The sequence below is a fragment of the Pseudophryne corroboree genome, chromosome 5 (assembly GCF_028390025.1).
Source record: "Pseudophryne corroboree isolate aPseCor3 chromosome 5, aPseCor3.hap2, whole genome shotgun sequence".
In the NCBI taxonomy this organism is placed as follows: domain Eukaryota; kingdom Metazoa; phylum Chordata; class Amphibia; order Anura; family Myobatrachidae; genus Pseudophryne; species Pseudophryne corroboree.
The window spans coordinates 698023389-698046019 of NC_086448.1; the positions used below are offsets into that span (position 1 = coordinate 698023389).

Genomic DNA, 22631 nt, shown 5'->3' on the forward strand with positions numbered 1-22631 from the left:
GGCTCTTCATGTGATTAGGCCCCGTCCCCATCACAGGAAAATTCTGCTGGGCGTGGAAAAGTGGCAGGACAAAAATATCACAAATCGCATAATATTGGTCCTGCCCAATCGCTACGGACCCACAGTAGGAAGTGGACAGGATACAGGAGATCTACCACTCTTCTGGGAGTCCAGGGGGCTACCCAAAAAATCATGAGTCTCCAGGACCTTCTGTGACAGTAGATAAGTATGCCTATAGCACATATAGCTATGCCATTACAAATACAGTATGCATGTAATTACAGTATGTATAGATATGCTGGTTATGCTGTAATTTTGTTACTGTGTCAGCTCTGTTTGTATATCTACCCTGCAGAGCTTCGTAGCTTGTCCTGTGTTCAGTATTTGGTAAAATAGCCTTTTAGGGACAATGATCCACAATTCACTGTTTAGCTGCTTTATAGAGGTTAATGACAGGCGGTTGTAGCAACCATCAGTACATTACCTTAGGGCGATGGACATCCCCTTTGAAATTGTTAGTAATAATATTCTTACATTTATTTAGTGCAGCATATGTGTCATTCTTGATGCAAATAAGGCAGTAATAAGTCCGGGAATGTTACAGGGGATACTGGACCTTATTCAGAGATGGATCGCTGCATAGTGCTTACGCAGCCAGATCTGCGTCCATCTTCTCACATGTTGGGGGCCGCCCAGCATGTATAGTGCCGCCTCACGATGCGTCCGCAATCAAATTGTGGACATGGAACTAAGGTCTACCCCTGGCTGTGCTGTCAGGTGGACATTTGCCAGTTTTTTAAACAGTGCAGCTACGTGTGATGTCATGGAGCTGCCCCGAAAAACGCTCCCATAATGCCTCCGATCGGCCTGCCATGCCCCCCCAACATCACGTCGCCGCCCCACAAATGCCAGCTGCTGTCAATCACACTGCAGCCACATCCTTACGGGGTGCGGGCGCAATCTGTAAGGTCACACAAGCGCGATGCGGCCAGGGCCAATATTTACTAAAAATCCGAGTTTGTCCGATTTGTGTTTTTTTTTCTAAGTCCCAACATGGGAATTCACTAAGCACAAATCTCGGCAGTGTTTGGGCTATTCGTAATGGTTTGATTGGCAAAGTTCAGAAATACGAATGAATAGACCATCGGTCAAACGCGGCTGTTATTTCATACAACACGGGTATTCACTATTCATTCGTATTTGGGTGTTAGTCTCTGAGTGCTCAAGTGCGGGTTTATTTTTTTGCGAATCATTAAAAAAAGCAGCAAAAAAATAGACCTGCTTTTTCCAGTCGAGTTTGGATAACCATGCACGGATCAGTGAGATCTGTTCATGGTTATCTATGGGAAAGGGTCTGTTTACTGTAAAATCTGGGGAAAAAATTGCGTGGGGTCCCCCCTCCTAAGCATAACCAGCCTTGAGCTCTTTGAGCCGGTCCTGGTTGAAAAATATGGGGGAAAAAATGACAGGGGTTCCCCCATATTTGATCAACCAGCACTGGGCTCTGCGCCTGGTCCTGGTGCCAAAAATATGGGGGACAAAAAGTGTAGGGGTCCCCCGTATTTTTGGAACCTGCACCGGGCTCAACTAGTCAGAGAGATAATGCCACAGCCGGGGGACACTTTTATCTTGGTCCCTGCGGCCCTGGCATTAAATCACTAACTAGTCACCCCTGGCCGGGCTACCCTGGAGGAGTGGGAACCCCTTAAATCAAGGGGTCCCCCCTCCAGCCACCCAAGGGCCAGGGGTGAAGCCCGAGGCTGTCCCCCCATCCAAGGGCGGCGGATGGGGGGCTGATAGCCTTGTGAAAAAAATAGAATATTGTTTTTTGTAGCAGTACTACAAGTCCCAGCAAGCCTCCCCCGCAAGCTTGTACTTGGAGAACCACAAGTACCAGCATGCGGGGGCGAAACGTGTTCGCTGGTACCTGTAGTACTAATACAAAAAAATACCCAACAAAAAACAGGACACACACACCGTGACAATAAAACTTTATTACATACATGCACACCTACATACATACATACTTACCTATGTTTACACGAGGCTCGGTCCACTTCTCCATGTAGACTCCACAGGGTACCTGAGAAAAAAATTATACTCACATAATCCAGGGTAGCTTCTGTCCTCTTTGTAATCCACGTACTTGGCAAAAAAACAAACCGAAAAAGCCGAACCACATGGGACCCCTTTCCCCGACTGCTGGGACCCCCCCTGACTCCTGTCAAAGAGGGTCCCTTCAGCCAATCAGGGAGCGCCACGTCGTGGCACTCTCCTGATTGGCTGTGCGCTCCTGTAGTGTGATTGAGGCTGCGCACTGAAGATACAATGTAGCGCATAGGCGCTCCATTGTATCCAATGGTGGGAACTTTGCGGTCAGCGGTTGACCACGAGTAACCTAGTTAGTGATTTAATGCCAGGGCCGCAGGGACCAAGATAAAAGTGTCCCCCGGCTGTGGCATTATCTCTCTGACTAGTGGAGCCCGGTGCTGGTTCCAAAAATACGGGGGACCCCTACGCTTTTTGTTGCCCGTATTTTTGGAACCAGGACCAGGCGCAGAGCCTGGTGCTGGTTGATCAAATATGGGGGAACCCCTGTCATTTCCCCCCCCATATTTTTTCAACCAGGACCGGCTCAAAGAGCCCGAGGCTGGTTATGCTTAGGAGGGGGGACCACACGCAATTTTTTTTCAGATTTTAAAACAATTTAAACACCTTTTTAAGGTACACAATGAAGCACTGCACGGATCTCACAGATCCGGCCGGGATTCCTTGTGTTTTGTCAGGCAGTGTTTTACTCATCACTCCCGTAAAACACTGCCTGACATTACGAATCACATCGACATCGGAAAATACAAATTTAGAAAAGTCGTTAGCTTAGTGAATGACCGTATCAGGATTAAAAAAGTTGCAGTAAAATGCACCCGATACCATTCGAGATCAAACACCCTTAAAAACGGCAAAAACACGAATCTTTGTAAATATACCCCCAGGTCTGAATAAGGCTCACTGTTCTTGCTATCCGCTATACAGACAGTGACCACATTCAGCTACTGAGTGATGTAAATGTACCTGGAGAAGGGGGGAGGGAAAGTGCAGCTGGTAAGGGTATTTACATGGGTTCTATTAAGGGTGTTAAGAAAGGTATTGCTAAAGCATTAAATAATAACAATTATGTGTCATCATTACAGACTATAGAAAATGTTGTACGGGACTTAAGGGAAAATACTTATGTCAGGGCGGTGATTTTAGATGGGAATATTGGGTTGACCAAAGAGAAAAGTAAGGTAGGCAATACTAAGTACGGTGGGGTTGGAGAGGGAGCGAGAAGGACAGTCTGTATCAGTAACTCTACGGATGCACTAGTTCACCAGGATGGGAAATCTCTAGGAAAACAAACAAATAAAGGAACCGATAAACTAAAATGTATGCTTGCAAACACAAGAAGTCTAGCAGGTAAAATGGAGGAATTGGAATTGTTAGCATCAAAGGCTGAGCATGACATTATAGGTATTACGGAAACATGGTGGGATGACTCTCACGACTGTGTTGCTAACTTGGAGGGGTATTCTCTTTTTAGGAGGGACAGGGCTAACAAAAGAGGAGGAGGTGTATGTCTTTATGTTAAACCATCGCTTAAACCATACCTAAAGGAGGTTATCTATGAGGAGACTGGCGATAATGTGGAGTCACTATGGGTAGAAATCTCAAGTGGGGGAATTGATGCAAAAAAACTAGTCATAGGCACGTGCTACAAACAGCCGGATATTAGCATACATATGGAAGAACAACTATTGCAGCAAATCAGAACGGCTGCGGGATTGGGGGACATCCTTGTGATTGGGGATTTTAATTACCTGGAAATAAACTGGAGTAACGATTCATGTGCTAAAGCGAGGGGCAGCAGGTTCTTAAATATGTTTAGGGATCACTACTTGTCTCAATTAGTTGAGGACCCAACTAGGGGTAAAACTACCCTGGATTTAGTAATTACTAATAATGTGAACATTATATTAAACACTAAAGTTGGGGAGACTTTGGGTAACAGTGATCACTATATGATCACAATCGACATCAGTTTCAGGAAACATAGCTACAGGGATTCCACCAAAACATTTAACTTTAGGAAGGCTAATTTCAGTATGCTTAGATGTGCACTTAATGACATAGAGTGGGAGGTTCTGTTTAATAACAAGAACACTTCGGAAATGTGGGATGTTTTAAAAGGGTTGCTGGATAGCAGTATTCATAACTTTATTTCCATGGGCAGTAAACGCAAGAGTATTAAACTCAAACTGATGTGGCTTAACAAGAAGGTTAAGGCAGAAATGGATAAAAAAAGTGGGCTTTTAAAGCATTTAAATCTAATGGAAAGGAGGAGTCTTTCAAGTATTACAAGGAGTGTAATAAGAAATGCAAAAAAGCAATAAGAGCAGCTAAAATGGAAAATGAAAAGCAAATTGATATAGAGAGTAAAACCAATCCTAAAAAGTTTTTTAAATACATAAACGGTAAAAGGTTAAAAAAGGAGAATATAGGTCCATTAAAAGATGAATTAGGAGAATTGATAAATGATGACGAAATAAAAGCGGAAATACTGAACAAATTATTTTCATCAGTATTCACCAGTGAAGACCTGATGGTGGGAGTAGAGCATAACAATTATGACAGTAATGATTCATGGTTAGATACTTGTTTAAGCGAAGTAGTAGTCCGGGAGAGACTAAGCAAAATTAAGATTAATAAATCACCTGGTCCTGATGGACTTCAGGGTTCTTATGGAGCTAAGTTCACAACTAGCACGACCCCTATACTTGATTTTCAATAGTTCAATTAGATCAGGCATGGTACCGAAGGATTGGCATATAGCTGAGGTAGTGCCATTATTTAAAAAGGGATCCAATAATCTTCCGGGAAACTACAGACCAGTTAGTTTGACATCTATAGTGGGGAAAATATTGGAAGGAATTCTAAGGGGCATCATACAGGAGTATCTAAAGTCCGCTAGGATTATTAGCAAGAGCCAGCATGGGTTTGTGAGGGACAGGTCATGTCAGACTAACTTAATTAGCTTCTACAAGGAAGTGAGCAATAATCTTCATCAAGGAAAAGCAATGGATGTGGTCTTCCTAGATTTCGCAAAAGCCTTCGATACAGTTCCTCACAGGAGACTGATGATCAAATTAAAGGAGATTGGCCTAGAAAAAAACTATTTGCACATGGATAAGCAGCTGGTTGGATAGCAGAGTACAGCGAGTAGTGGTCAACGGGAAGTGCTCAACCTGGTCCCCAGTAGTCAACGGAATACCACAATGGTCCGTACTCGGACCACTACTGTTCAACATATTTATCAATGACCTAGAAATAGGCCTGGAAAGCACAGTGTCAATCTTTGCAGATGATACTAAACTGTGTAAGGTAATTCATTCAGAATTGGATGTGGAGTCCTGGCAGAATGATGTATCTAAACTTGAACTCTGGGCGTCTAAATGGAAAATGAGGTTCAATACAGGCAAATGCAAGGTTATGTATTTTGGGACTTAAAACAAATTTGCATCCTACATATTAAATGGGGAATGCCTAGGGCAGGCATTCCCAACCACGGTCCTCAAGGCACACCAACAGTGCAGGTTTTAGTGATATCCAGGCTTCAGCACAGATGGTTAAATCAAAATAACTGAGGTACTAATTAAGTCACCTGTGTTCCAGCCTGGATATCACTAAAACCTGCACTGTTAGTGTGCCTTGAGGACCGAGGTTGGGAAACACTGGCCTAGGGGAAGCAGAGTTGGAAAAAGATTTGGGGGTATTCATTGATAATAGGCTTAATAACCATACACAATGTCAAAACGCAGTAAAGAAGGCAAGTAAGGTGCTAGCGTGCATAAAAAGGGGAATTGAGACAAGGGACTCGGATGTAATCATGCCGCTGTATAAGGCATTGGTACGTCTGCACCTGGCATATTGTCTTCAGTTTTGGGCATCATTGTATAAAAAAGACATCAGTGAACTCGAAAGTGTTCAAAGGCGAGCTACTAAATTGATTAAAGGCCTAGAAGGACTGGACTATAAGGAAAGACTTACTAGGCTGAATATGTATACACTAGAAAAGAGGCGCCTAAGAGGAGATTTTATTAATATCTTCAAATATGTAAAGGGACATCACAAAGAGTTATTAGAGGAATTATTTATTAAAAGAACACAGTTTAGGACACGTGGGCACTCGCTGCGACTGGAGGAGAGAAAGTTCCGAATGCAACGGAGGAAAGGGTTCTTCACTGTTAGGGCAATCAGGATGTGGAATTCCCTGCCAGGGAAGGTGGTAATGGCGGACTCTGTAATTGGATTTAAAAAAGGAATGGATACATTTCTGAATGAAAAAGCTATCCAAGGTTATAATACTTAAAATATCAACGTGGTTAATCCGGGGGTAACATGAGTTATAGTAGCTAACTAGTCATAAAACATTATTTAGCATGTATGTAGAATCATCACAACTTAAAACAGGTTGAACACTATGGGCAATTTGCCTCTATTCAACCTCAAATACTATGTTACTATGTTACCTTGTTGCACCCACTTGTATTTTGAAGAAGCAGAATTAGCTGTACAGCGAAGTGGTTTCCACTGAGATTATCATGTTCCTGGTGATGCAGATCATTAATATATGTATAGGTGAGAACGGTTTGTTGTGTAATAGGAGGAACATGATGATAAGTGTGTTCCATCGCTTCTTGCAGGCTGGCTATGGAGTAAACCTGCATTTACTAATTAGAAGTAAACATTATTATCTGATTGAAACTCATTTCACCTTCCAGTATCGACATCAATACAGTACAATGCAAGGCTGGTATTACAGTTTTCTCGGTAACATTGGTTACATTTAATACTATTTTCTTCCTACAGTTACATGGTGAATAAATTAAGGTTGTCAGAAACTACATAAGACAATATGTCCTTGATATAAATCTTTATATAAAGTCAGTATATTACTCAGTGCTTTACAGAGAATAGTTTAATCATACCCACCAGTACCTGCCATCGTGGAATTTACAGTCTACATTTTCTATCAATAAAACTCTCAGTACAATTTACCAGTATATTTTTCATTGAGAGTTCCTGGAGGAAACGTGTGCAAGCATGGGTAGGACATATATTTTACACATAGACAAATTGCTGTTCGGAATAAAATGCATGGCGTCAACACTGTAAGTCAGCTATTCTGACCACTGTGCCATCATGCTGTCCTTAAACGTACAGCCAGGGTTTTTTTTTTCTTCCTTTGGACAAACAGGGCAAGTGGACATCAGTCGCACAGTATGTCACAATATTCATGCATACAGGTCCAGATACTGGCCAAATCCTGGTGGCATGACAACTGCCCCTGCATATCATTTGGGGCCCCACCAGGTCCCTTCAACAGATCCAGGTAATCAGTACCTGTTCTCCCCCTCGGCACTCCTGCATGTATAATTAAGTATCATCCATAAACATCAATGGAATCTTACATCATTATTTTGTCTTTTATTTATAAGGCACTGTAAGAACTCTGCAATGCCGTAATTGGTGGAGGACTATAGCAACATTACAATGTACAACAAAGGTCATTAGTGGGCAGATCATATGGCCAGTGGTAAACTCTTTGCTTGTCTTTACTATGTATTAACTTGTGAAGAGCACATTGCTCCTACGTTGGAGTAGCGTTCTTACAACAGTTCTTTATATAATTATATTAGTAATAGGCAGTGGCATATCAATAATGGACTCCTGGATCAGTTGAGCAAACACTGAACACCTTGCACCCACTGCATTTACCCTCCCATCCTGCCAGCCGCTAATGCCACTGCTGCAGCAATTGATTTGGAAATTTGATGTGGGAGCCATATTTCTGAAGAAACCACAGAAAATATTATGCCATAATTCCTAAGAGAGTGCCAGAAATGGCAGGGTGCCAGAGTACTTGCGCATCTTTTGTTCAATGAGAAAAGGTTCCCTGGACTCCTGGTAATAGCACTTCCATACATGTGTGTTTCATTTCATTTCAGGGCAATTTTGATTGCAGCTATTTATTTTTCCTGTTTCGCAGTGCCCAGGTCAGTAGAACACCCTAAATGGGATTGGCGGACAAAACCAGAAAGTCAAGATTTTGATGAGCTAAACCACATTCTACAAGAAAGCAAAAAATTGGGGAAAGCTCTGGAGAGTCTCTCCCGCAGTAAGTACTTCCATAACTCATGATGAAAACTTGCATTTGCATATTAAAGATCTTTTAATTGTATTTAATTGTATATAATTGTATCCTACATAATTTTGAAAAGATACAAATTGATCATTGTGCTTATCCATTTTATTATCTGGACCATCCACGATATAAAAAACCAGACAAAACCAAAAAGCGGCCCAACCCTATTAAAAGGAAACATTGCATTAATAGGGATCCCTTCCTAGGAAGCCCTGCTGTTCATAACACGCTTGCTTAGAGATCAGAAAAACTGTATGTAATAGACACATCGCTGTGGCTGTCCAATCAGGAGCAGATTCTCATAATGGGTTCCGGCAGTTGAAATACCGATACCAGAATCCCAACGCTACTCTGAATGTCAGTGTCAGCATCCCAACATTTATCACTATCCTGCCACCGGGACCCCAAATGATAGAGAGGTATGCCGCTTGGGGGGGGGGGGGGTAGATTTAGGCTGGAGGAGGGGGGGGGTTAGGGTTAGGCTGCAGGGGAGGGAGTGTTAGGTCTGGGCTGCAGGGAGGGAAGGTTGGGGTTAGGCACCACCAGGGAGGGCTATGGTTAGGCTGCGGGTGAGGGAGGGTTTAGTTTAGGCTGCCGAAAAGGTGGCTCGGGGGAATTAGGGATCAGGGTTAGCATTGTTCATTAGTCTATGTTGGTATTTTAGTCACTGGGATGCTGGTCTGAATTTTGACAGCTGGCATCCCAGCGGCCTAGATCCCAGTACCAACCCCCCCATAATATGAGTTTAGTTCAACAAACTTGATTTCTGTTCATTAAGACCCAGGTAAAATAATTAGGCTCCCACTAAAGTCACCAATCTGATGTTGTAAAGGGAGGTAGTTAATATTGCATACTTGTACATTTTAATTCAGGAGTAGCAGAATAAAAAATAATAGCTGACAAATAAAAACCACTAGCTGACAGGAAAATTACTGCACCACTAAAGGTGGGAACAACAGTGGGGAGTAGGCCAGATAGGTGATGGTGGTAGGAAATTCTATAATTAGGATAATCTGTCACCAGAAGCACCCATAAATGCCAACTAGTTTCATGTCCCCAATGTGCTTGGATTTGGCATATTATTGATCAGTTATATAGGTTGTTAAAAGAGAACCAGCAATCTTGCTGCTTTGTGGGCATCTTTTATTCAGGTCAAGAGAGGTGTTTTCAAGGTATTTTGCTCATTGTAATATGTACTGTACCATGTGACCTTGGTTTCCATGGTAGTCCAAAACACTCTGTAGAATTATAAATCTCAAGCTGTAATACCTGGCATTACATGGCTTTTATTTATTTTTTCCTCTTTCCTCCCAACACCTCTCTCCACCACTCTCTCCCTCTCATTCCACTTTTTCTCACTTTTCCCACCCTAACACATTCTCTCCACCTCTTCTTCTCCCTCCTCCACTGTCTCTTACTCTCTCCTGTGAATCACTAATACTGGTGGGAGGGGTAAGAGTTCAGACCAATTGTGATTACACGGCAACGTGATAATTTTTTTTTTTCAACAATCGATTTTACTGTATAGATTAGTAGCAGCCTGAGTAAACAACCCAAAGAGAAATGGTATACACCGATCAGCCATAATATTAAAACCACCTAATATTGTGAAGGTCCCCCTGGTGCCATCAAAACAGCCCTGACCCCTCAAGACATGTACTCATCAAGACCTCTGAAGGTGTCTTGTGGTATTTGGCACCAAGCAGTAGATCCTTTAAGTCCTGTAAGTTGCAAGGTGGGGCTCCGAGGCTCAGATTTGTTTTTTCAGCACTGAGATCTGGGGAATTTGAAGGCCAAATCAACACCTTGATCTCTTTCTCATGTTCCTTAAACCATTCCTGAAATTTTATTGCAGTGTGGCAGACCATATTACCCTACTGGTAAAGGTCACTGCCATCAGGGAATACCCTTGCCATGAAGGGGTGTACTTGGTCTACAGCAATGTTTAGGTAGGTGCTACATGCCAGGACCCATTGTTTCCCTGAAGAACATTCCCAAAGCATCATACTACCTCCATTTTTTCCATAGTACATCTTGGTGCCATCTCTTTGTCAGGTTAACGATACACACTCATCCTGCCATAGAAACATAGAAACATAGAATTTGACGGCAGATAAGAACCACTTGGCCCATCTAGTCTGACCCTTTTTTTTTATCCTTTAGGTAATCTCAACCCTTTTTGAACCTTAATTCTTTGTAAGGATATTCATATGCCTATCCCAAGCATGTTTAAATTGCTCTACAGTCTTAGCCTCTACCACCTCTGATGGGAGACTATTCCACTTATCCACTACCCTTTCTGTGAAGTAATTTTTCCTTAAATTTCCTTAAATTTGCTTAAAAATTTCTTTACATTTTCCTTAAATTTGCCATCCACATGATACAACACCCCCCAAGATTCATCAGGCTAGGCCACCTTCTTCCATTGCTCCATGTTCCAGTGTCACGGGCTGCGTCCCTTGCCACTGGCAGTGTCTGGTTGTTGCCAAGCGACCGGGACACCTGCGTCCTTCTGGTCCTGGCCTCTGGCTCCTTAGAAACCAGAATACTGAGAAAATTCAGCGGTCGTGGGGAGCTTCCACTGGTTACACAGGCATATAGATTCAGGGAAAGGGGAAAAGGGTGTAATCCTCTGCACTGGACTTATATAGAATTAATAACACTTGGTAATAAGATAGCAAAAAAGCCCCAATTTTCATATTATGAGTCAATTCATGATATTGTGTGGGGGTGCCGCCATAGACAATGAATTGGAAGAGAAGTACTGAAAGGAAAAGGATTGTCTCTTTCATTTTATTTTATTTCATCATATATTATATATATCATATACACACTCACTTATTGTCACTTTATTCACATTTTCACTCCCTTAATTAGATTTGGTTGCAGATTCAGTCACATTTCACTCTGTTTTACACATTTTTTTGAGTATATGATTTCACATTAAGTATGGTTTAGTATATACCACTTATCACATTAAGTTCACAAAGGTACACTCTAACACTTATCACTTATTTTTGTTTCACATTTTTTATCATTTAAATAATCATAATTTTCCAATTCACCACACATTACGGTCTCACATTTTTCATTATTTATATACATGTTTTTAACACTAGCACCTGTATATTCAAATACTCATTAGAGTTATTATCATATAAACTAATGAAGATATAACTCGAATTATCATAATTTATATCAGTATGTATAGAACCCTACCTAATTGACAGCAGTAACAGCAGCTTATCGTATTAGTATATACTTATCTCTCTGCCCTGGGTCTTTTTTGAACAAAACGCCTGTATAATTTACACTTATTATCTATTTAATACAAGGTTTAATTTTCCTACAATAACTTTTTTTAAATGCAGCCTCCCCTACATATAATCCTTTTTTTATTTATTATTTTGAATTTATTATTCAGTGTCAGGGCCCCGGACATAATCTGTGTCAACCACTTACACGGGATTGTTTATAATATAAGAGGTGCTGCCTATCTGATCAGCTACGGAGGGAAGGAGATGCGACAGAACGTATCATGAATTTATTATTATGTATTATTATTATTCTGTCCGGTCCACGGATATAATACGTATTTACCACTTACACTGTATTGTTTATAACATATTAGGTGCTGTCTATCTGATTAATCACGGCGAGAAGGAGACGCGATAGTACGTCTCCTGAATGGGAGATCACGTGACCACCGAACCGCGCTGCCATTGGCCTCTCTAGCCGTTATAGTATCTCCATGCAGGGCAATCGGGTTTGCCCTGACGAAGCTAAAGTGAAACGTGCACGTGGGCGTTTCAGAGCGGCGCTAGCACGCCGGCTCATTAACTATGTGTCCGCATTAACAAATGTTTGTGTGTGTAATGCCTAATATAATTCTGTGAAAACTATGTACAATATATGGAATATGCTCACAGTTAGGGACTAGGAAGGGGCCGATGCTCACTGCAATAGGTTATATTGATTTAGATCAGTTTAAACTGCGGGATCTGTATGCTTAAAATGAGATAGAGTTTCAATCTCAGTATATTAGCACCAGCATACCTGATCTAATCAAGTTAGCTTACCATGCAGATACAACCTACTGGTATATGCTGTCAACTTTAATCAATGCAATACACGGATATACTTTATTGCAGGCCATGTTAATTCTGTGCAATAAACGCACATAGGAGCATAGCTCATTCTTATTTAGACAGCAAAAGGCTCATGTGGTGGAGCAGTATCCTTTAAAAGCAAATGCAACTATTCCTTGTAGGATTGCATATGTAATTAATTGATATAGCAGATTATCCCTAATAAGGGAAACAGAATCCTACAGCTCCAGTTGTAACTGGTGCAATAATTATAATAACATCACAAAAGTAATGGATTGTTGCAACTTGTAAGAAAAATTACATGAGATATATACAAATTAGCCTTTTTTTCGTATTAAATAAGCACGGAATTCCAGTATATTCATACCAGCATACCTGATTTAATTAAGCAAGCTTATTATGCAGTCATAACTGATTGGTACATGCTGTTTATTTCAATCAGCATAGTACACAAGTATATTTTAATGCAGGTGGTGGCAACTTTGTGTAATAAACACACATAGATATACAGCTCATCTCTATTTAAATAACAATAAGCTCATATGGTGGAGCAGTATCTTTTAAAAGCAAACATAGTTATTTCCTGCAGGTTTTTTCCTGTAAAGAATGGACACAGTAATTAATTCTTAAACATGGGAAATAGAAACCAACAGCTCCAATTGTAACTGTTGCAATGTTTATAATAACACCACAAATGTTACGGATTGTTGCATAGAACAGTTACATATAAGAGATACAAATGAGCTATTTTGCTGCATTAAACCAGCATAGTATTTAGGCTGTGGATATCTAGTGTAATCAACACAAATTGTAGACAGTTTACATCTATTTAATCCAAATGCATATGGCACAGCTGCATTTTTGATATATAGTTGCCCCCTGCAAGATAGTCTGCATGATAAACAAATAGAGGAGTGTATATATGATTGATTAAGAGTAGCAGATACACATAGTGAGAATTTACATATGAATTAATGCTGTCTATTTAAATCAGCACAAGATATAGATACACTCCGATGATATGTAAAATTGATCAATAGGAGCTCATAGGGTGGAACTGTATCCTTAAAGAGTGAATACTAATATCCCCTGCAGGATACAATATGTAATGAAATGGATACAGTATTTCATTCTCAAAGAAGGTTATAGAACCCTCTAGCTCCAGATGTAACTGTTGCAGTGTTGCAGAATAGATTTAGTCTGGCTCGGTCCCATGTACATGTGCAGAATTATATATATATTGAACAAAGATTCAATCGCAATATGATTATCGATTACAGTATCATATTTGTTCATGATTTAATTTAATAGAGGCATCCCAATAAATTGAGGATTGATTTAAGTAGCCAATATTATATGGTTATCTTCAGATTATTGCGGCACACACTTAAGAATTACAAATTATATAAACACAATAAGGACACATAAGAGGATTTGATAATTTTATTTATTTTTATTACACTTAGTTTTCATTACATGTAGTGTTTGTGATTGTTGTCTCATTATTTTTCACGTTCTCAGGCATTTTTAATCATACGGAATTAAAAGTTATATTTTAAACATACACACTCTTTTCTTGAAAATAGTGCGCCAACAAAGAGACAATCCTTTTCCTTTCAGTACTTTTCTTTTTTTGGTTACACAGGCAGGCAGCTCATAGTGCAGCGGGACGTGTGGTGGGGCAGCTGCTCGTAATTGTAATTTAGGGGAAGCTTGTTTGCTGATAGTCTCAAGCTCCTTTTATCTGCCAGGGCTTCCTCACACTTTGCTGGTCATACTGTAGTTTTTTTGGATGCAGTGGGAGCCTTTGTCTCTTGGTACTATCCTAGCCTGTGATTCCTCGCCTGATTCCCTGCAATTCCCTCCATTCCTCTGTCACAAGTATAATAGTTTTTTTCTGTTTGTTTTTGTCTTGTCAGCCTGTTATGTCGTTACGTGTGTCCCCAGTGCTTTAATCCTCCAGTATTCCTTCCATACCTCTATAACCTGTAGCTCCATCAGTAGGTTCAGAGTCCTCAGTGTTTTATGGGCTCCTTGTCTTCCTAAACACTTTAGCTCTTGAATTCACTGGCCTTGTACCCATCTGGGACTCACCTGTCTTCAGTTCTTTGGCTCTTCCTTTTATCCTTTACCTCGTAGTGTTTGTTCTCTAATCTTTTCCTTTTGCCACTTCTCTCTTCTTTGGGGTCTCCATCTTTACCGGCATTGATTCACCTTGTGAATCAATTCACCTCCATCTTTACCGGCATTGACCTTGTCACCAGTTCAATGATTGTCCTTCAGTGGACCACTAATTATAGTTACTAAATCACGGGAACACCCCGAAAGACCTGCCATTTTATATATGCTCTGACCCTGCCGTCTATCCAACACAGTTTGGTGATTGTCGAAGTAGGTCAGATCCCTGCTCTTGCCAATTTTCTCTGCTTACAACACATCATCTTCAAGAACTTATTGTTCACTTGGTGCCTAACATATTCCATTCTTTGATAGGTGCCATTGTAATGAGATAATCAATGTTATTCACTTCACCTGTCAGCGGTTTTAGTGTTATGGCTAATTGGTGTATATCAAGTTTCTTCTTGCAGCCTGCCACAGTGAACTATTAAAACATGCTTTGTACCATGACATGTGAAAAGGTTACCATGTTTCATTTATTTTTCTTATGTTTATAGGTATTGCTGTTACAGATGAATTGGAACAGGTAATATTGAAAATTTTCAATTATATCCTGCATAATAGTGAATTGATGATAAATTACATAATACTACACACAAATGTTAAACCATAATTGCTTACTTTTGGGACTACAACTCTGGAGCTTCCAAGTGGCAAGAGCTTCCAAGTGGCAAGAGCATGGGATGTGGGCACTGTGCAGTATGTAATAATCAAATGTACACCAGAAATTAGCGACAACCAATAATAATCTACTGGAAAATATAAAACAGATCACATATAATCAATTAATTTATGGGGAAAAAAAGACAATGTACAAAAACCATTGCTAGGGACAAAAAGCATTGACGCACACTTTCAAGCCAGAGCACTAGCACTTTCAAGCCAAAGCACTAGGCTGAAGCTTTGCCTATGGCACCAAGACATCTTGCACCGTCCGTGCCACTAGGCCAAACATTTTCTTGCAAAATTCTGCAAATATGGGTTCAGTTATGTGGTAGTGGACAGGTTTGCAATTCTGTTTGTCAACATATTATATGATTAACAGCAATCAGTTCTGGATTTACATATCACATGAACCATAATTAATTTGATTTGGCCCTGGATCATCAACACAAGGCACCCATCCAAGTGCCTCGCAGCACCCAGTTTGGTAACCTCTGGCGTAGGTTTTCCATAAGCCATTACCAGCAATTTAAGTTTTAATATTCCCATGTGCTGGATAATCTGGTGGCTGGTAACTGAAAATCATGCCAATAATTGTTGCATAATAAATACCCTTCTTAGATTGTGTACAATAGGGTGTAACAGGAAAATAAATTCTTTGCTATTGTGACCATCTCTGTACTACATGCGGGTATAACATTCTATATAGATTTTATTTAGTACTAGGTCCAGTTTTAAAAGTCGCATTCAGTGTGTATATTGACTTTAATGGAATTTTAAGTTGCGAAAAATTTCAATTTTTATGACAGTACTTTTATTTTTAAGCTGCATTTCCAGCTACAATTTATTGTTTTTCTGTAATCTTGAAGTCATTCTCTGCAGCCTGGTTGCATGCTTAACATCTTATGATACAAACAGCAAATGTATTAAGGTGATTGTTCACAAGCATTCATACTGTAACACCTGGAACTAAAAAACTATGACGCAGCTTTCTTTAGGTATATTAATTAAATTAAAAACAAAATAAATATTAAGACTGAGTGGTGAATATATTGAAGGATACAAAGAAATTTCAGATTTTCTATAAATATATTTAGGGGCCTATTTATCAATTATTTACAACCATTTTTGGTGGAATTATCCCCCAAATTCATCTACGGGGGACTGCAGCGACATATCATGTTTCATTCATGAAAGCAGCCCCTGTATAAGTCTATGGTGGCTGCTTTTTTATTGAATTTACCAAGCACCAGAATGTGTTGCATTCCGTTGCTTGCCCCTGGTATCTAAAGCCATTGAAGCCTATAGGCTATACTTCCAAAAAATGAAAGTAAAGTGTTTGCTGATCCAGTTGTAGTAGGTACAGTAAAATAATTCAGAGATACTTGGGACAAATCTAATGCTATTATTAAGACTTCGTAATCCTGGAAGTAAACAAGAAAAAAACGGCAATCATTTTATGCTTTAATGCAGCATTCGTTTATGAAAGTTGTAACATAGTAATATAGTAATTGAGGTTGAATAGAGGCAAAATGGCCATCGTGCTCAACCTGTATTAAGTTGAGTTGGTTATAATGTACCTGCTGAAGTAATGTTTTATGACTAGATAACAATTATAATCATGCTACACCCGGATTAACAATGTCAATATTTTAAATGTTATAACCTTGGATTTAATTTTCAGTCAGAAAAGTATCCAATCCTTTTTTAAATGCATTTACAGAGTCCGCATTACCACCTTCCCTGGCAGGGAATTCCAAATCCTTATCGCCCTAACAGTGAAGAACCCTTTCCTCCGTTGCATACGGAATTTTCTCTCCTCCAGACTCAGCGAGTGCCCACATGTCTCAATCAGTGTTCTTTTAATAATTAATTCCTCTGATAACTCTTTTTAATGTCCCTTTACATATTTGAAGATATTAATAATGTCTCCTCTTAGACGCCTCTTTTCCAGTGTATACATATTCAACCTAGTAAGCCCTTCCTCGTAATCCAGTCCCTCTAGCCCTATAATCAATTTAGTAGCTCGCCTTTGAACCCTTTCGAGTTCACCGATATCTTTTTTTTTATACCGTGCTGCCCAAAACTGAACACAATATTCCAGGTGCGGACATACCAATGCTTTATACAGCGGCAGGATTACATCCTCGTCCCTTGTCTCAATTCCCCGTTTTATGCACGCTAGCACCTAACTTGCTTTCTTTACTGCGCTTTGACATTGTGTATGGTTATTAAGCCTATTATCAATGAGTACCCCCAAGTATTTTTCTAATACTGTTACCCCTAGATTTTCCCCATTTAATATGTAGGATGTTGTATAGTGCTTATAGTTTGCAAACACCTCCTTATGTGGGTACAAATATTTTAAGTAGTTTCACTTTAATAGTCAGGCCTCCCTTTTAACATATAGGATGGTATTCAATTCTTTTCACCCCCTTCTACCCCCGTTCTGTTTCTGCCCTTTGGTGGCGTGGTATCATCATTTCATCTCGATACCCTCGGGGTAGCGAGGCACCCAACCCTTTACACAGCTAAACCTAATTACTATGTGCGCAATGTGTGTGATAACAGGTATCACTTTAGAAAGGCGATTGGGCGTGATATATCATTTGAATACCGCCCATATACAGTAGGTTTATATACAGTAAATCTTCCTTCTGATTAAAAGTTTACTTATTTATGGTTTATAGTCATTGAATAATATATTCAATGACTACAAACCCTAGATCCTTAAGCTTAGAACCCTCAAGCTTAGAACTAATACAATTCCTCCTTCTTTTGTCAATGTCCTTTTACATTAGGACACACGAGCATTTAACTCCTCACTTCTAAGACCCTGTGTGATTGGAGAATGGGTTGGACGTGAAGATAATGACATTGACCCTTTAGCTGCTGAAATGATACAACCTCCTGTACCAAGAAATAAAAATGAGCAGAGAGAAGAAGATGAAGGCAGCAGCAGTCCTGCCGGAAGGTGAGTGATATATTAAATTATTATTTACTAGCACTGAACAATCCCAGAACATACCAAAAGAGAATTTTTTCATGGAGCTTACCGCTCACTCAAGTGTTGCTGGCTTCATGTTCATTTAGCATTATGATTGGTTTAGTGCATTCTGGGACTAAATTCTGGGATTAAGAGTCATATGCAAACTGCTCGCTACTGTATTCAGATGTTCATGTAGTTGAGGTGCAAGTGTTGATGGTGTGCCAATAGTGAATTGCCTAGACCCACCGGTGGTTTTACTGCATGCACTCAATAAAGCTGTACAGAAGGTAATGACAAGCATGTAGTATCAGAACCCGGAAAAAAAAGACAAATAGGAAAGATGGCATGAAAAGTGCTAAGGGAGAAACAAGACAAGAGGTCTATGCCCATGATACCTTACATATGAAGGAGAGGGGTGAATAGTTGGAGAATTAACTGGGAACAAGGTCATATCCAGGGTGGAAAGGTAAACAGAACATTAGGAAGTGAGTTAGGAAAATGAGATGAGCAGTGATGTTCAAGATAGGTTGAAGGAAGAGGAGTAGGTTACAGTAGTTGAGGTGGATATGATGAGTGTGTGGAAGAGAATCAATCTGGGGGCATCTGTGCTGAGGGGGCATGATCACCGAGACGTTGTAGATGCAGAAACGGTAAAAGTGAGAGATATTTTGCATGTGAGGTATGAAGGAAACGGAGGAGTCAGGTATGTCAACCAAGGTGCAGACTTAAGATACTGACTCAGATCCCCTGACTCTCTCTTTCTGTTTAACAGAGAGGCCCAAGAAGGGGGGCAGAAGAATTAGTTTTGTTTTGGCAGTGTTTAGTTTGAGAAAGTGCTGACAAATCAATAACTAGATGGGAGATAAGCATGAAGAGAGGTGAGAGAGGTCAGGGAGTAGAGGTATATTTCAGTGTCCTCAGTATACAAGTGTTGTAGGAGCTGATGAGGTTTCCAAGAGAGAAGGTGTAAGCTAGAAGAGGAAGAGGAAGTAATATATGCAACAGGCAATCATGCTGAGTATGATGTGTTGACTGTTTGTTGAGTATGATAATGATTATCATCATATTCTGCTGGTATAAAAATGGAGTCCATATGCTGAGCAAAGTAGTGGGGGTCTTTTGCTAGCTAGTAGAATGACAGTCTTTTGTCGGTGTAGGGGAATAGTGTTCCTTGTTATGTATGATTTGCTATGTATTATGCTTTGCTGTGCCTCATCTGTCTGAAATAAAGTCATGACCACCCACATCCACTTTGAAAAATGACCCAAGAGAGTGTTTAGTATTACATTAAAGCTTGCTGAAACAAAGCAGACATATTTATCTGGCTTTAATGGAAAGACCGGTTGACACAATTTCTAACAACCCTATTAATACAAATGGCTGGCTAAGTATAAGGCAAACAATAACCAGTTACTTTATTTCACAAAATATTAATTGGATAATGCTTTTAAAAATATTGTAAATTATACAGACTGCTGTGTTTGCTGTGTTCTTGGTCTTTACTATAAAACCAACTCATCAGCCTTGGATAATGAAGAGAATGTGTGGTAGTTAATAGTGTGAATCCGCCTTTCATGCTGTATCCAATTTCATTTAAATATTCATACTTTGAAGTGGACATCACTCGATTTTGCAGCTAACTCAGCCTGAAGCCTCTGTGTGCCTCCGGGAGCTTAGCATTGGTTTAAGTAATAAGTAGCAGGCTGTTACCATAGAAAACTTTCTAAACTAAAATGTCAGTTCTACATTTAGATCTACATTTCTTCGCACCTAGTAACCAAAGCAGACCTGTTACCATTGCATGGGTTTCTTTCATCTTAAAGAAAAGGTAAACTGATTACAGTGATATTAGTCTTTATGTGGTGTTCAGGAGAAATGGAATAGCTATAGTGTAGCGCCAATGTACATTATTGTCATGCTTAGCTGTGACTGGCTCATGTCTCTGTGCTTTCATCTCTGAGCTGGGCATCCGTTGCATATCATTGTAACACACCTCTTTCTTCTTCACTGATGGACAGAGAGGAAGGGTATATAACAATTTAATAACAGTTTGCACACGGAACATAGGGGCAGATATATTAAGCCTGGAGAAGTGATAAAGCAGTGATAAGTGGGAGGTGGTAACGCACCAGCCAATCAGCTCCTAACTGTCATTTTTCAAACCCGCATTGATTGGCTGATGCGTTATCACCTTCCACTTATCACTGTTTTATCAGTTCTCCACGCTTAATACATCTGCCCCATAATTTCCTGCTGTCCCTGTCGCTTTCCCGCACTTAAACTAGGTACACACTACGCTATAATCAGGTTGATCGGCCATTTTTGGGCTGCTTTATTTTATAATGTATAGTGTTTATGCAGCACCAAGAACTGATTATCTACCCGAAAGCAAAATATTTCATCTGCTGCACAAGCCATAATGCAACTTTAAGGGGCACATTACTCCCAATTAGTAGTATAGTGTAGGACGAGACAATTTTTGCTCACTTTTGAGGCAGGGGAAGACCAAGTGGCAAGTGCAGGGGGCCTGGCGACACAGGGGGTGATTCAGACCTGATCGCTGGGCTGCTAATTTTGCTGTCCTGCGTTTAGATAGTCGCCGCCTCCAGGGGGAGTGTATATTTGCCGTGCAAGTGTGCGTTCCTATGTGTACGCTGAGCTGCTAAAATCCAGTGTGTGCAATATCTGCGCAGCCCAGGACTTACTCCTACAGTACAATCACATCAGGCTGATCGGGGCCGGAGATGACGTCACACACCCTCCCTGAAAACGCTTGGGCACGCCTGCGTTTTTCCGGACACTCCCGGTAAACGGTAAGTTACCACCCACAAACGGATTCCTCCTGTCAATCACCTTGCGAACGTCCATGCGAATGGATTTTTCGCACCATCCCGTCGCTTACCAGCAATACCCTTTGTTGCTGTCCGATTCGTGTGCGCATTGTGGTGCATACACACACGGTTAGTACCTGATCGCCTGCTGTGCGAAAACGCACAGCAATGATCAGATCTGAATCACCCCCACAATTTGACTGTACCGCACAAAAGGGTATAATAGTTTTGAACTTTTGCAGTTTGTAAATTACCCTTTATATTTAGCAAATGCATTGCCCTGTACTCTGTGTAACTATGATAGTTTTATTATGGTCCCTTTTTATATTGTACAGGTTAAGCAATCTGTCTGTTCCCAGATGGGCTCTTAACAGAAGGTTATCAATGACAAATAGTATATTGCTGAGTAAAGACACCCAATCAGATTTATAAAGTAAGATAGACAGCAATTTATAAAAAAAACAAAGGTGTATTAAAAGATATACTGTACTCAGCTTTAGATACGCTTTAAAGCAGTTCAACGTTAGATCAACTTCTTAACCACTTAACTGGCATGGTCAGATCACATGCGACCACGCCACCCCGCTTTGTACCCCAGTTTTTGACAAGGAGATTCGTTTTGCAGATGTGCATAATATAATATTTAAATAAATACTTTTTAAACTATATTAAATAAAAAAATTATAAAAAAAACAATGTTGTGAATGTTTTTGAAAGACAAAAATCGCCTGTTAAGTGGTCACGGTGCAATCAGGTCACATCTAGAGAGCTCTGCCCCTTTTCTTCCAAAAAGGCCTACTGTAGATCCAGCAAGCAAGCAACTGATTATCTCAAATGAATACCATGATTGCATAGTTTAGGTACGATTCGTGGAACTACACATACCAGCAAGTTGTACTGCATCTGCTGATTATCTCAAATGAATACCATGATTGCATAGTTTAGGTACGATTCGTGGAACTACACATACCAGCAAGTTGTACTGCATCTGCTGATTATCTCAAATGAATACCATGATTGCATAGTTTAGGTACGATTCGTGGAACTACACATACCAGCAAGTTGTACTGCATCTGCTGATTATCTCAAATGATTACCATGATTGCATAGTTTAGGTACGATTCGTGGAACTACACATACCAGCAAGTTGTACTGCATCTGCTGATTATCTCAAATGAATACCATGATTGCATAGTTTAGGTACGATTCGTGGAACTACACATACCAGCAAGTTGTACTGCATCTGCTGATTATCTCAAATGAATACCATGATTGCATAGTTTAGGTACATTGAGAAAGAGTTTGTTTTTTGTTTGTTTTTTAACTCTGTAAAGATTTAGTTGGCTGTCTTATTGGTATGTAATGCCTGTTTGTGTAAGTCAGGCCTGGCCAACCTGTGGCTCTCCAGATGTTGTGAAACTACACATCCCAGCATGCCCTGCAACAGTTTTAGCATTCCCTAATAGCAAAACTGTGGCAAGGCATGATGGGACTTGTAGTTTTACAACAGCTGGAGAGCCACAGGTTGGCCAGGCCTGGTGTAAGTTAATTTATTGCCTTAGTTTGAAGTGGGATTGTATTGGGGGAGGAGTTTGCAATCATTGCATTCACATGGAAAT

General features: G+C 40.2%; 1 protein-coding gene across 5 annotated transcripts in view; it reads left to right on the forward strand.

Moving 5' to 3' along the window:
- C5H8orf34 (chromosome 5 C8orf34 homolog) overlaps positions 1–22631 on the forward strand; it is a 603368-nt gene that overhangs the window by 219443 nt on the left and 361294 nt on the right. For all 5 annotated transcript variants that reach the window (XM_063923877.1, XM_063923875.1, XM_063923876.1 and 2 more), the window contains 3 exons: positions 8087–8215; positions 15027–15055; positions 17994–18166. In XM_063923877.1, coding sequence (XP_063779947.1) covers positions 8087–8215; positions 15027–15055; positions 17994–18166 — 331 coding nt within the window. The remainder of the gene's footprint in view (positions 1–8086; positions 8216–15026; positions 15056–17993; positions 18167–22631) is intronic.